Genomic DNA, 13,544 nt, shown 5'->3' with positions numbered 1-13,544 from the left:
AGAAGAAGCCCAGTTGATTTGGGGGGCAGATTAAGGTCAGCTCTTGGTTGCTAGAGGCGCAATACATATTACTATGCGCGCTGGAAGCCCCAGGAAACCACTAGTCAAGGTTATGTCACAGTTGTGGCTCACTCACACATGGTCAGTGCGCCCCGTCTACCAGTACATAAACACGGAATTGGATAGAAATCACTCGACACTGCAAGCTCTCCCCACCACCATCGCTACTCAAATTTGCCACACACTCAACTCTCTCAACCTTCTGCTTGCCACATCGCAATCTCATTGCATTGTGGCAGTAAACAAGCCGATTCGACACCGGGTATTGGCAAAGCTTAGAAATTCGGCAACACGTAAGAACACCTCACACAACGCGCAGATAGGTACTAACGAGTTAAAAGAAGGCGCCATGCCAGGTACCTTCCAAGAAGATGCAGAGAGGCCCCCGGGCGAATCATGTGGTTCTGAAAGTTCGAATACCGGCTCCTTCGTCGCGCAAGTTGCTACCCGTTTCAACAGGTCAATCGCGCCGCTTAACATGGACGACGACACCAAACTCTCCGCTGAGAAACCACATCCCTTCTCCTTCAGATTCGCCACGGCCGTCGACATCAAGAAGACATGGGAAGAGATTGAAGTGAAGAAGACTCGTCTGCAAGGTTTCGACGCATTGCAAATCATGTCGGACCTTAGCTTGTTGGAACACGCCCATATTTCCAAGGAAGCAATACTGTCGTGTCCCATTATGGACCAAGTACGTGATCTTCAGATCCATCCCAATGAAAAAATTGCTGCAAAGGCCTCTGTGGTACTCCCGCGACTAGAATCCATCATCTCACCAAAACAAGATCCTCAGCCTGAGCCCACTTCCAACGAGGGTTTTTGGGAGAAAATGATTCGACATTCGGGTCCGAGTATTTCTACATCACAGAATATATTCGATACGCCTACGCTGTTTCGCGGCGGTGCGTTAGGCCATGCTGTGAGCGCAGTAACCTCGGCCCAACTCCCACATATACCGCCTGTTCCTCCGTCATCGGGAATGCCAGATACATTGGCGAGGACGAAATCCCCAAGTCTTTTCTCAGGGTTTGCGGGAACTAGTGAGAAGCTGCCTGTGCGTTCGACAAACGCACTCCCGAAGTTAGACGCATTCGCCCAGACGACATCGCAATCGCCAGCTTGCAGTTCTTTATTTCCTTCTACAAACACAGAGAAGGTTTGCCTATTTGGATCAAGATATGGGGCTACGGATAAAGACTTGTTTCCTTCTTTTCGTCTTGAACGTCAAACTGAGCAATCTGCTTCACAATTAACGTCTCCCGGATTTCTATTCGGACATCGGAATGATCAATCAACGTCCAACGGGTTTCTCTTCGGACATGAAAATGATGCAAGGAAACAGCAAGGCTTGTTTGGTTCATTTATCCCATCTCCAGGCAGCGTACTTGCTCCAAAAGCCATGGAACAAAGATCCTCTGTGAAGAGCACGATCCCCGACAAGGATGCCACATCTGGTCTGTTTGGAAAGACAGCGTCTGATGTCTCGAAGCCTTCGGATACAAAAACTCCCCTAGACGTGTGGGCAAAAGCCGATATCAACACATACGAGGACCTTGTCGAATACCTCAACACTTCCATTGAACTGGACGAGCGGGACATACCGCTCTGGCGAGATGACCTGGGTCGTCTATGGAAAGAGGTTACGTCAGTCATCAATGAGCTTTACAGCAACGGAAGCAAAGATGGAAAGTCACTTGATAAACATCAGCGCAACAAAGAGCAATCGCGAAGCACATTAGTTGGATCAATGTGTGTCACGCTACGGAAGCTTCTCGCCGTCGATGAACAAAACATCGCCAAACAGCAAACTCGTATGGATGAGATAAAAGGGGGTATGCAAGCAATGAAAGCGAAGCTTGTATCTACCGAGGAGAGCCTAAAGAATTATTCAATAAAGCTCTCCACTATCGGAGAGCAGCTCAAAAAAGCCGAAAAGCTACTCAAGGAATTGGAAGAAGAAAATATCGAATTGAAGAAAAGGGAGAAAGACATAGACCGGATTATGGAAGAGCACGCAGCTTCGTTGAAGGAGGTTTGTGCACAGACCTTCCAAGACGTGAACTCAAAGTCACTTGAGCTGGCGAAGGCAACGAAAGAAGTTGAACACGTCCAGAGGCAGCTGAAGAGCCTTGAACAGGAAAATCAAGATCTCAGCTTAACCAAGCTTACCCTGGGCAAGAAGTGCGAAGATCTCAAGGTGGAAGTGGAGAGTCTGAAAAGCTACGAGCAAGGTTATATACAAATCAAGCAGCAACTGGAGGAGCTTCAGACATCGTATAACGATGTTGTCGCCGAGCACGACGATCTACAACAACGTTTAAATGACGTGGAAACTGCCGGAACGGACGAGCCGAGGCCTGAGCCAAAGCCTGAGCCGAAGCCCAGCTCTTCTACGTCGACGTCTGCTGCACCGCGTCGGGATAACCAAAATCACACGGCTGACACGGATCGTCTCGACCTTGTGGTAAATTTCTGGGGAAAGGCCCTCAAAGAAAAGCTTGCATCGAATGACAAGACCAAGACACAGATTTCAGCTCTTGACGCCGAAATCGAGAAAGCTCAACAGGCTTTGAGTCTTCGTCTTGCACCGACAACACCTGCACCGACGGCACCTGCACTGGCGACATCTATTGCACCGACGGCGCTTGATGTACCGCCAACGCCAATTTTTTATAAAAGAGGACTTCTCGAGACCGGTATGGAGCCTTTCCCTAGAATAAGAGATTCACCGGCAACTAGGGTCGTACCTAACCCAGATCGCAGTTGGGCGGGTGTAGTGAAGAGAGGCCTGGGAAATGAATAAGATGCTCCTCTTCACGGGGAGATAGGCTGGCGCACGATCAAGCCGCCTATCTTTGACCAGATTAACTGTTGGTATCATGTCCACTTGGACCTACGCCAGCATAGCAAGAGCTTTCGTTTCCAGTGATTCCAATTTTTTCGACATGTTTTGGATACATATACAATGTACAGGGTAAAGATTGTTTAGATTGTCGCGTCAAGTATGACGATGGAGCTTGGGGCTTTCCAGCCGCGGAAGTTGACCTCCAGTGTCAGAACAAGTGTAGGCGAGGTTGGAAGTAGACGTGTCTTCATCGCAATCCAAGACTTTGCATGTACCTTAATCTAACTTTGTTGTTCCTGTCTGGGTGGAGTCTCCAAGACGCGTGTCGTCGCCCACATCTTTCGTCATTTTCCATTTCCGACAGCATTTCTCTCACCTAGCTCCTACCTACGACTATAATCCGTCATCGCGCCTCGATATCGCAATGGCGTAGGGCCTAAAGAACCCCATAACCAATGCGAACAACCAGTTATTCCGCACTCAGGCAGACTCTGTAATGCGAACAATGTCATATTTCTTCTTTCCTTTCTTGCCTTGATTGTAGGTGAAGTCCATGACAGGTTCCTTCCTCTTGATCTTCGCCTTCATCTTCCTTAGAGTGTTCTCTTGTTCTGAAATCGCTTTGTTGAGCACGTCATCTTTCTAATTCGCCTTTTCCACCCGAATCTTTAAATCGTCGATCTCTGCATTCTTCTCTGCGCATAGCCTGTTGTATTTCTCTTCTGGTGTCCCCTCCAGGTCTTTTAGCCTACCGCGCAGCTCTTCTAGCTCCTCGTGGCGCCTCGAAATCTGAAAAGTAACTATACGAGATTTTTATAACCCAACCCTAAATCTACCCATTACTGGTCAATCCCAACCCAACCCTAACCAAACCCCAACCTAGGGTCCGTGCGGTTCTAACCCAACCCCAGCCCAAGACTGGGTATATGCAACTCATTTGCCAGCGCAGCTTTTACGCTAGTTTATACTCTAGAGCCACCACTCACGCGGGATGGAACACTCGCAGTAGCCGCATGTTCGACGGAAACTTCCTTTTTGCCGCGAAAGAAGCTTTTCCAGGAATTTGTCGACAGAGAGAACGAAATGAGAATGAACAGCATCCGCGAATACTAAAACACCCGTTTAGGAGTGCCTGAAGATTGACCAGCTACTACGGGCGGCCGTAGAAACACTACTCATTCCTTCTTCACAGAGATTGCAAATTCTCGTGGCTTTCGTCCCGAATCACAACGCGCCACAAAAGACGATGCACAATCTTCCATTCCAAAGGCTACAGACGGCAGTGAAGACGGCGTTGGTCCAAACATATCACCTGTGGGGTACTATCAAGCCTCGTCGCTTGGTGATACTGGGAATGAGTGAGTTTTGATAGCAAGTCTTACTCGACCGGAGAGTACCGGCACCGAGTTCGGGTAGCATGAGATAGGCTTGAAGGCGGTGACCGGTCAGATTATTGATAGACCCTCAGCAGTTCAGATCTCATATCGTTGTGTGAATGAAGTATTTAAGTCGTATTTGTCGTCGTTGCGTGTTGCGCCCATCGACGTGAGGATGCGAGCGACGCTAGTCCACTTTCACAGTGGCGCTAGCTGATCCCTGCTTATCTTAGGGACGACCACCACGGTCCAACACTCCGAACCCCTGTTCTAGACGCAGCGCAAGAACCCGTCTGACAGTACAAGGACGCCTTCTACTTTCTTCATCATGGAGGAAGCAGATGTCAGGATAACAGAGAAGGTGCAATCTCTAAGTGACCTAGAGCTCGCCGTCCTTATTTGCTTGGTCGCGGATCAACATTGCATCATTGAGACCGAGAAGGAACATATCCGTGACGTGCAGGAAGAACTAAAGCTCGTAAGTATTACAGTGCTATGTTTGAGTGATAATACTAAGGTCGCAGGTCGCAGGCAGCGTTTTCGGGCTAACATGGGCGGTGCTGGAATCCGACGAGAATACCACGCTTGACGATTTCGGAAGTGGCATTCTAGTTCGGGAAGATGAAGTTGAAGTTCCATATACCAATGATGGCAAAAAGAGGGGCGAGGTATGATCAAATCGTAAATGCCACCTGCATGCAACTGAGATTATACAGTTCTCGTCAATATCTAGGTCGCCTGACCGGTTGGGAACTAAGTCATCCAGTGGCTTTAGCCCGCTCGATAGTGAGCGCATCGCAAATGTTGTCATTGCAAGAAATCTCAACCAAGCGAGTTCCCAGGTCCAGATTCAAGCTTTGGAGGTCTGACCGCTATCACCAGACCTTGTACTTGGCTAACGGCGATTAGCTTATACGCGGAAAACGAAACTTTACAAGAACTGCAGTACATGCCGCACCAAAGCCTTTTCTTTTCATCGCCTTGAACACTTCTGATACCCCGCGCTTGACAATGCATCTGGTAGGTAACAGGAACATATCAGTTTCGTATACTAACATGGCTACAGAATGACCAGTTTTTCATCTCGCATAAACATCAGGCAGAAGATGGACTACCTAATATGGAAGAATTGCAAGAGAAGGAGCGGGCTTTGGACGATGGCGCGTCTATGTCTTCTGTGGTACGCACCCGGCCGTTTGTACCCGGGAAGCAGAAGCCGCAGATAGCGCTGTTTTCATCTGAAGTATGCAAGTCCGGTAAAATAAAAGCCTGCACGAGTTGACCAGTATAGGATCTTATGAACCTGACCAATCTTACATCCGAAGTCAAGATCAGCTCCGAAGTACGGGCATATCTACACAACATTGTCGTCTTCATGAGGCTGCATCGAGCAGTCGCTGGAGGCATCTCTGCGCTAGCGACGAGGCACTTCAACACATTGGCACAGTGGGTATTGCGCTATTTGGGATGAACCACACTGACTCTCGCAGTGCCCTCGCCCCACTCCACGGTCTCAGTTACATCTCACCGTCTATGGTCGCTCTAGCTGCTCGCAAGATATACCCCCATCGCATTATTATCGCCGCACCGGAGAATGAACGCAGCATGCAATGGGGTAGCTCACTAGAAGCTGTGAAAGCCGTTCTGGAAGGCGTGACGGTTGAAGATGTTATCGAAGAAGTGCTAGAGTCGGTCGAAGTCCCGCTCTAAGTCATTTCCCAGTCAGCCAGATTATCAAGGCAAAGTCTGTCGTGATTGATAGACTAGGGCTTGAGTAAGAATGCTCATTGCTGATGTCATCAGTCTGGCGGACGTGATTGGCACTAGGCGGGACAATGCCTGCCCCTCGGAAAGTGGGCCACTTCTTGTACTCACAACATTGCGCACCACACGCTACAAAGAGTGTAAAACACTAGCGACAGCTTTTGAACCCTCAATTGCTTTCCTGCTTGCATATCTTAATTATGGCGGCAAGTTATTTCGACCAGCTCAGTCCTGGCGTGCAAGAAGCGATCGAGGTAGCTAAGGCCTCTCAGACGTCATAACGATGCGTTGAGACTAACTTCCTTATTGAGAGTGAGCTTGCAGGTGACCAAGACTCCAAGAGTATTGCCAGCGTAAACAGCCATGACGATGCGCTAGAGGTACGTACCCCACTAGAGCCTGTATTCTTATACTGAGAGGAAAACTCAGGTAGTCTTCGAAGGCGGATACCACAGTCGGCGCCGCAAAGCTTCCCTCGCGCCAATCCCAGGCAAAATGACATCTCGTCCCGAAAACGGCCGCCGTACAACCGCCTGTATCGTTCACTCATTACTAGAGAAACAGGATGGGGTTCCAGTCAAGGACCACTCGCAGTCGTATGAGGGATTAGCGCAAGAGAGGCGCGTGGACAAGGACTCACAGACGACGCGCGCCGAGCAGACGGAACACTCACGGTTGTTGACAAAGAAGGAGCTATCAGACATGGCATTTGGGATACGAGAGCTTTCCAAGAAACTGTCGCAGATTCGGCTCAAATTACATGTGAAGAACATCTTCATCTTGGGCAAGGCGCATGACGAGGCTTTGGTTAAGAACTCGCGCGAAGTCACGGATTGGCTTCTGACGAAGAGCAAGGATTATACAGTGTATGTGGAACAGACACTACAGGATAATGACATTTTCGATGCGGCAGGACTGTTGGAAAAGGAGGATTTCAAGGGTCGTCTCAAGTTCTGGACGAATGAGATGTGCGCCAAAAGGCCGCAAACCTTCGATATCATTCTGGCGGTAAGATACACACGCTTTAGGAAACATACACATACAGTTACTAACATGAGCGTAGCTTGGAGGCGACGGCACGGTCCTTTACGCCTCATGGCTCTTCCAGCGCATTGTTCCACCAACAATTGCATTCTCCCTAGGCTCTCTCGGCTTCCTCACAAAGTTCGATTTCGAGCTCTACCCCCAATCCCTCTCGACCGCCTTCGCAGACGGCATCACCGTGAGCCTCCGTCTCCGCTTCGAAGCCACCATCATGCGAACGCAGAAACGCGACGGCAAAGGCCGTGATCTAGTAGAAGAGCTCATCGGCGAGGAATGCGACGACCACCATACCCACATATCCGACGGAACCCACAACATCCTAAACGAAGTAGTCGTCGACCGCGGGCCAAACCCCACAATGTCGTCGATTGAACTCTTCGGCGACGACGAACACTTCACCACGGTCCAAGCAGACGGAATATGCGTCTCCACCCCCACAGGCTCCACAGCATACAACCTCGCAGCCGGTGGCTCCCTCTGCCACCCAGACAACCCCGTCGTCCTCGTCACAGCAATCTGCGCACACACGCTCTCGTTCCGCCCCATCATCCTCCCCGACACTATTGTCCTCCGCTGCGGTGTGCCGTATGATGCGCGAACGAGCTCGTGGGCTAGTTTCGACGGCAGAGAACGCGTCGAGCTTAAACCAGGTGACTATGTGACGATTAGTGCTAGTCGATTCCCGTTTCCGAGTGTGCTCCCACTGAATAAGACGAGGACGGATTGGATTGATAGTATTAGTCGCACGCTGAATTGGAACAGTAGACAGAAGCAGAAGGCGTTTAAGGAGTGGAGTTCGTAGTAGGCGGGGAGTGGGGGGTTAAACAAAGGTTGTAGCCATGGGTTTAGACGTGGACGTTTGTGAGAATACATCTTACGTGTCTTGTAGTGTGTGGAGTGATAGCAATTGAATTATGTTATCACCCTGGTCATGAAATACTAGACATACCAGTAGAAAAAGGTCACTGTACTCACCAGACACGCATATTAGGTGTTTACGCACACTGTCAAGTATTTCATAATACCTATGTACGATACCAAAACAATGCGTGAGTATCATGCTAAACCCAGCGCTGAAGAATACAAATCATCACTATCATCATCATACCGCATCCTCATCCTCAGCCGCGTCCTGCTTCCGTATCTGCTCCTCCAACCTCTTCTTCTCCACGGGCTTCTTTGGCTTAAAGGAGGGACAGATGGGCAGTCCAGATCGAGATGGCGGTCTTGCCTCGAGGCTAGGCGCCTGTTCCTCATCCGCCGGTTCCTCACCCGCCTCCTGCCTCCGTATCTGCTCCTTCAACCTCTTCGCCCTCTCCTGCTCCAACGCCGCCTGCCTCACCCTCGCCATCGTACCCTCAAAGGTATACTGGGGCTTTCCTAATGGTCGCAATGGTGTTCCACCGGAGTCATTGCTGCCAACACCGGCTGGCGCCCTGGAGGATTCCTTAGCAGCCTCCGGCCTCCGTATCTGCTCCTCTAACCTCTTCTTCTCCGCCTGCTTCAGCCTCATTATCGTAACCTCCTCAGGACTAGGCGTGTCCAATGGCGTTGCACCACCGCCGAAGCCCTTGTTACCGCCCATGTCGCGTGGCGCTTTCAAGCAATCCGGCTCACCAGCCGCCCAGCTAACACCATCCAGGCCGGGGAAATCCGTCTTCGCCTCCAACACAGCCTCATACGCATGATCCAACCTCGTATAAACGACGAAGAAACTAACAACATGTATCCTGTGTTTCTCGCCCGGAATCCGCACCTTCTTGTCTTTGCCCGCGATAACGTGTTGGACTTTTCCGTATTTGGAGAACATGGTTTCGATGGTAGATGCGTCCCATGCGAGGGTGGGCGGGGAGGTGGGGGAGCGAGTGAAGACGAGTTTTACTGAGCGGGAGATTTCAGAGGTTTGGCCTGGTTTCGGGGGTGCGGCGACGAAAGATGCTTCTTCATATTCTTTGCGCTGTTTTTCCCTGCGCTCCGTGAGTTCGCGGCGGCGGCGCTTGTTGTTCTCAGCCATGCGTTCGCACTCGGCTTCGCCTAGCTTTTCTAGTTCGCGGCGCTCGGCTTCGGTGTAGACTTCTACGCCGCCCTTACGCTTGAGGTTTTGACGCGCGCGTTCTGCTTCGTGTTCGCGGCGTTCTAGGTCTTCCTTCATTGCGCGGCGTCGGCTGTCGAGGAGGTCATCTTTCAACGCCTTTTCTCGCCGCCGTGCGCGCGCGCGATCGTATTCGCCTTTTAGGGTTTCGTCGATGAGGATGTCGCGGGCCCAGCCCAGGTAGATGAAGCGGTCGGCGGCATCTTTGTTGTCGGGGTTCTTGTCGGGGTGATAGCGTATGGAAACTTTGCGATATGCTTTCTTGATGGTGGCTTCATTGGCGTCAAAGGGTACGCCGAGGAGCTCGTAAAAATCCTCTGTGGAGGACTTCGCCAGATTCTGGAGGTCCTTGTTGACCTCTGCCATGGCGTCGGTAGGGTGCAAGTCGGTTTTGCAGAGGCGTATGGGCGAGCAGTTGTAGAAGGTTTAGACTGACTGGGGAGAAAACAGAGAGGGAGAGGGAGCGCAGGGGAGAAACAGAGAAGGAGCGCACTGCACGAAATTTATCCTCTCCAATCTCCAGGCAAAAGTACCATGCAAAGTTGACCAGCACTCATAAAGGTGAACTCTGGTACAGAGATTATTATTATTATTAAGTTGACAACCAAGGTTGAGATCCACTTGAGCCGTGGAAACATGTGAGATGATCGCCCGCTAGCTAGCACAGCTTCCGGCTTGGCGCAGATTTTCGGAACAGAGCCACCAGGGTGTCATGAAATACTTGACATACCACTGTATGACGGCCACTGTAGTCGCCAAACACGCCTATAGGTGCTTACATACCCACACTGTCAGTGGAGCTTCGGAAATGAAGTAAAGCTTGCGCAAGCTCCGAATTGTCTGCCTTCACTTGTGCTTTCCACATGTCGAACGCCCACTAATGTCCTTTGCGCTGACTACAATTAAACGCGCAACGATGGCTACTTCCACAAAGTCGAATCCAAAGGTGCTCGAGGGAATCTTCGCCATCAACAAGCCGCAATGGGCCTCATCTGCCGGCGTCCTGCGCGACCTTCAAGAACACTTCTCCCGCTCCTCGCTCTTTGCACCATGGCTGGAGTCGCAAAAACGCAGTCTAATACTTAGTCAAGCAAAGCAAAAGCACATCAACAATCTGAAAGTGAAGCTCGGCCATGGCGGCACTCTCGATCCAATGGCTACTGGTGTCCTGATAGTCGGAATGGGCAAGGGTACAAAGTGCTTACAACGCTTCCTCGAATGCACAAAAACATACGAATGCGTTGTCCTATTCGGCGCGGCGACAGACAGCTACGACGCCGTGGGCAAAGTAGTCAGCAAAGCACCCTACGAGCATGTCACGAAAGAGTTGGTAGAGGAGAGACTGGCGCAGTTCCGCGGCAAGATCCTACAGAAACCAAGCGTCTTTTCCGCACTCAAGGTGGACGGGAAGAAAATGTACGAGTACGCGAGAGCAGGTGGCGATATCCCAGAGGTAGCTGCGCGGCCAGTCGAGGTGGAAGAGCTGGAGCTGGTGGAGTGGTTGGAGCCTGGAAGTCACGAGTTTGCGTGGCCCAAGGAAGAGGTGGGAGGCGAGGAGATGGAGGGCGCGAAGAAACTCATGGGTATAAGAGCAGAAGACGCCAAGAAATACGCTGATACCACGGCGAGAAAAGGACGGAAGCGAGAGCGGTCACCAGAGAGCGACAGCGTCGAAGGTGCTGGGAAACAGCCCAAGATGCCAAAATCAGACACTGAGCCTGCCATGTCTGGCGCCTTGCCATCAGAAGAAATCCCCGTCGAAACAGCAGAGGAAGAAACTTCGGAACCTCCCAACGACTCGACAACCGAACCCGTAGACCCCGTTCCTACTTCAACCGAACCCACCGACCCTGCCCCTCCCCCAGCTGAATCCGAACCACATCCCCAACCCCCCGCCGCCCGCCTCCGCATGACAGTAACATCCGGTTTCTACGTGCGCTCCCTCTGCCACGACCTGGGCCTCGCCTGTTCCTCACTCGGCCTCATGTCCTCGCTTATCCGCTCCCGCCAAGGCGCCTACACGCTCAACAAAAATGTGCTGGAGTACTCTGACCTGGAAGACCCCGCGAAATGGGAGCCTGTGCTGCAGAAGCAGCTGGAAGATTTCATGCAAGAAGAGGGCTGGGAGGCGGAAGAATTAGAAGATGAGGAGAAATGGGAGGCGAAGAAGAAGGAGAGGTTGGCGGAGGAGAGGGAGGAGGATCGCGAGAGGGGTTACAGGGGTGGGGGCAGGAACAAGTGGAATAAGGGGAAGGGGAAGTATAGTCGAGGTGGTGGTGGTGGAAGGAGGGATTAAGGGAGTAGAGGTTGAAGGGATGTGGAAAATGTGTTAGGTGGATGGAGATAGGCCACTCATGATACCCTATGGAAAGTCTAACATGAAATGAAATCAGGTTGGATTCGCTTAAAGAACAGACTTGGGAAAGAAATAGACCATATGCAATGCCACCAAATGCTCCAGAACAGTGTGACTGACTCTACCGAGTAATGCCCCCTCGAGGTAAATGCCCAGACCCTTCTCACGCCTCTAAACGCCATCTTAAAGATACCCACACCCACAGCCCTTCAAACATCCGATCTGGAATTCCGTCGACTACCCAAACTCTGCCGTAATCCCTGAAAGCTGCCCCTAGCATCCGTCACCACGCCATCAGCGCCCTGACTCTGCAGTCCTTGCGCCTCATCCTTGCGATCCTCATGATTGATAAACAAAAACGAAAGCACCATAATGGCCGCACCAACCCAATACAACGCAGACGCATACTGCGCATCCAGCACCATTTGCCCGACCAAACTGCACGGAATAGTCAAACTGAGACCTACGGTGACGATGAGCGGCGAGGTGAGAAGCATAGCGTAGGCCCAGCAAAAGTCGGATACCAGCGAGGAGGCGCTATTGATGAGGACGATATTGAGGATGCGAGATGTAGGCGGAAGTTCAAACGTCTCGATACCCGTAAGATGGAGGATGATGAAACCAGGCCAGAGTAGCATAACATTACTCAACCCAACGAGACCGAAGAAAAGAGGCATGTTAACCTTTGTCTCATCGCCAATCTTTGCCTTCATAAACACAGTGTAGAAGCCATACAGCGCGGCCGACACAAACGCCATGACATCGCCAATAGCCAGTTCGCGGGGCGTCTTGTGCGGGAAGCTACCCCGGTTTTCGTCCGTTTCGCCAGACACATCGACCATGGAAATGAGTGCCACGCCGCCGAGCGATGCCAAGACGCCGATGAGCTTTAGCAGGGTGAAGCGCTCGACGCGCATAAGGGAGCCGAGGAGCAGCGTCCAGATACTCGAGGTAGACGCTAGGATCGTGGAGCTGGCGACGGTCGTGTATTCGAGACAGGCGGCGGCGAAGTAGTTTGCAAGGAACCAGAGGAGGCAGAATTCTAGGGCTAGTTTGGCTGTGTCTTGTAATGTTAGTCCTTCGTCTGCTTCGTGCTCCTTGTGTGGCGCCTCGCGCGAGTCCTGCGATGTATGTAGCGAGGATGATAAGAGGACTTCTGCGGCTTCGTCGTTGCGGCTTTTGTTGGAGGCCCGCGACGAAGAGCGGGATTCGTGTTCACGGAGGAGTTTCCATTTGCCTGCTCGTCGCTGCAGGAGATCGCGTACATGCGCTGTGAGGGGCTGTCCGGGTTGGCGCGCGCTGGGCCGGTGACGGTCGACCCATAGGTGGTGGACGAACATGGGGATTAGGGGTATGACGAAGAAGGTCGTGTTTACGTAGGTTACTAGGTACGGCTTTGAATACGAGTTGTCTGCGAATATCGTCTGCGCGTGCATTAGTCCGGCCGTTCCTCACATAGACATGTGCGACCATGGTCGCGCGCCAACTTGAGATAAACGTACACTGGCGAGGAAATTACTCGCTGTCCATAACAGCACTGTCGCGAGTAGGAGCGCTATGCCCACGGCATGCCTCAGTTTTGCTGTCCAAGCACTCGCGGGCCCCTTCCCCCCTTCGGTCCACTGACTGACTTCGCTCGCCGGGCTGTCCAGAAAGTCCTCTCCGTGTAGGTATTCGCTCACGTCCGACTCATTGCTAACACGCGGACTGAGCGGTGTCGTCTCGACGAGCTCTTCTCGCCTCGGTATCATGTTGGGCGCAAGCCACTATAATGAATGCACAGGGTGTCGCGACCTAGATCAAGGAGGGTCTTCGGCAACAAGCAGGTTCACCGTTGGAAATCGTGTCGAGGCATGTGACGGGGTGCGGGTGCCCATGTAATTAGTCGTGTCGAAAGATGAAGCAGAGCTTCACTAGGTGTGGTGACCAGCAGTTTGGCGAGACACGCAGAAAGTGTCTGAACTGGTCGGGGGTTTCAGTGTCTCAGGAAGACCCATGCGTGGC

At 51.7% G+C, this 13,544-nt stretch overlaps 6 protein-coding genes across 6 annotated transcripts; 5 read left to right on the top strand and 1 right to left on the bottom strand.

The window, feature by feature from the left end:
- Nucleotides 1-409: 409 nt before the first annotated feature.
- Nucleotides 410-4,334, top strand: PtrM4_106600 (GAS multi-domain protein; the record flags this gene model as incomplete). The annotated part of the gene is made up of 3 exons (XM_066107709.1): nucleotides 410-2,378; nucleotides 4,101-4,266; nucleotides 4,331-4,334. 3 exons carry the CDS (start codon nucleotides 410-412, stop codon nucleotides 4,332-4,334), a joined length of 2,139 nt encoding a protein of 712 aa, XP_065962158.1.
- Nucleotides 4,335-4,612: 278 nt separating this feature from the next.
- On the top strand, nucleotides 4,613-5,994 carry PtrM4_106590 (uncharacterized protein; the record flags this gene model as incomplete). Its single annotated transcript, XM_066107708.1, has 7 exons — nucleotides 4,613-4,762; nucleotides 4,809-4,952; nucleotides 5,001-5,147; nucleotides 5,194-5,304; nucleotides 5,351-5,527; nucleotides 5,576-5,730; nucleotides 5,775-5,994. The coding sequence occupies 7 exons, from the start codon at nucleotides 4,613-4,615 to the stop codon at nucleotides 5,992-5,994; spliced, it is 1,104 nt and encodes a 367-aa protein (XP_065962157.1).
- Nucleotides 5,995-6,248: 254 nt separating this feature from the next.
- Nucleotides 6,249-7,929, top strand: PtrM4_106580 (sugar kinase; the record flags this gene model as incomplete). The annotated part of the gene is made up of 5 exons (XM_066107707.1): nucleotides 6,249-6,302; nucleotides 6,360-6,428; nucleotides 6,478-7,056; nucleotides 7,112-7,890; nucleotides 7,923-7,929. The coding sequence occupies 5 exons, from the start codon at nucleotides 6,249-6,251 to the stop codon at nucleotides 7,927-7,929; spliced, it is 1,488 nt and encodes a 495-aa protein (XP_065962156.1).
- A 362-nt stretch (nucleotides 7,930-8,291) lies between these two features.
- PtrM4_106570 (uncharacterized protein) lies at nucleotides 8,292-8,780 on the top strand (the record flags this gene model as incomplete). Its single annotated transcript, XM_066107706.1, has 1 exon — nucleotides 8,292-8,780. One exon carries the CDS (start codon nucleotides 8,292-8,294, stop codon nucleotides 8,778-8,780), a length of 489 nt encoding a protein of 162 aa, XP_065962155.1.
- Nucleotides 8,781-10,100: 1,320 nt separating this feature from the next.
- On the top strand, nucleotides 10,101-11,488 carry PtrM4_106560 (TruB, Pseudouridine synthase; the record flags this gene model as incomplete). Its single annotated transcript, XM_001936072.2, has 2 exons — nucleotides 10,101-11,264; nucleotides 11,486-11,488. The coding sequence occupies 2 exons, from the start codon at nucleotides 10,101-10,103 to the stop codon at nucleotides 11,486-11,488; spliced, it is 1,167 nt and encodes a 388-aa protein (XP_001936107.2).
- A 261-nt stretch (nucleotides 11,489-11,749) lies between these two features.
- PtrM4_106550 (RhaT, Permease drug/metabolite transporter (DMT) superfamily) lies at nucleotides 11,750-13,291 on the bottom strand (the record flags this gene model as incomplete). Its single annotated transcript, XM_001936073.2, has 2 exons — nucleotides 11,750-12,964; nucleotides 13,043-13,291. The coding sequence occupies 2 exons, from the start codon at nucleotides 13,289-13,291 to the stop codon at nucleotides 11,750-11,752; spliced, it is 1,464 nt and encodes a 487-aa protein (XP_001936108.1).
- Nucleotides 13,292-13,544: the final 253 nt, after the last annotated feature.

Source organism: Pyrenophora tritici-repentis, chromosome 5 (genome assembly GCF_003171515.1).
Source record: "Pyrenophora tritici-repentis strain M4 chromosome 5, whole genome shotgun sequence".
NCBI classification, from domain to species: Eukaryota; Fungi; Ascomycota; class Dothideomycetes; order Pleosporales; family Pleosporaceae; genus Pyrenophora; species Pyrenophora tritici-repentis.
Note: the sequence above shows the minus strand (reverse complement) of the source record. Positions and strands in the feature narration are given on the sequence as shown.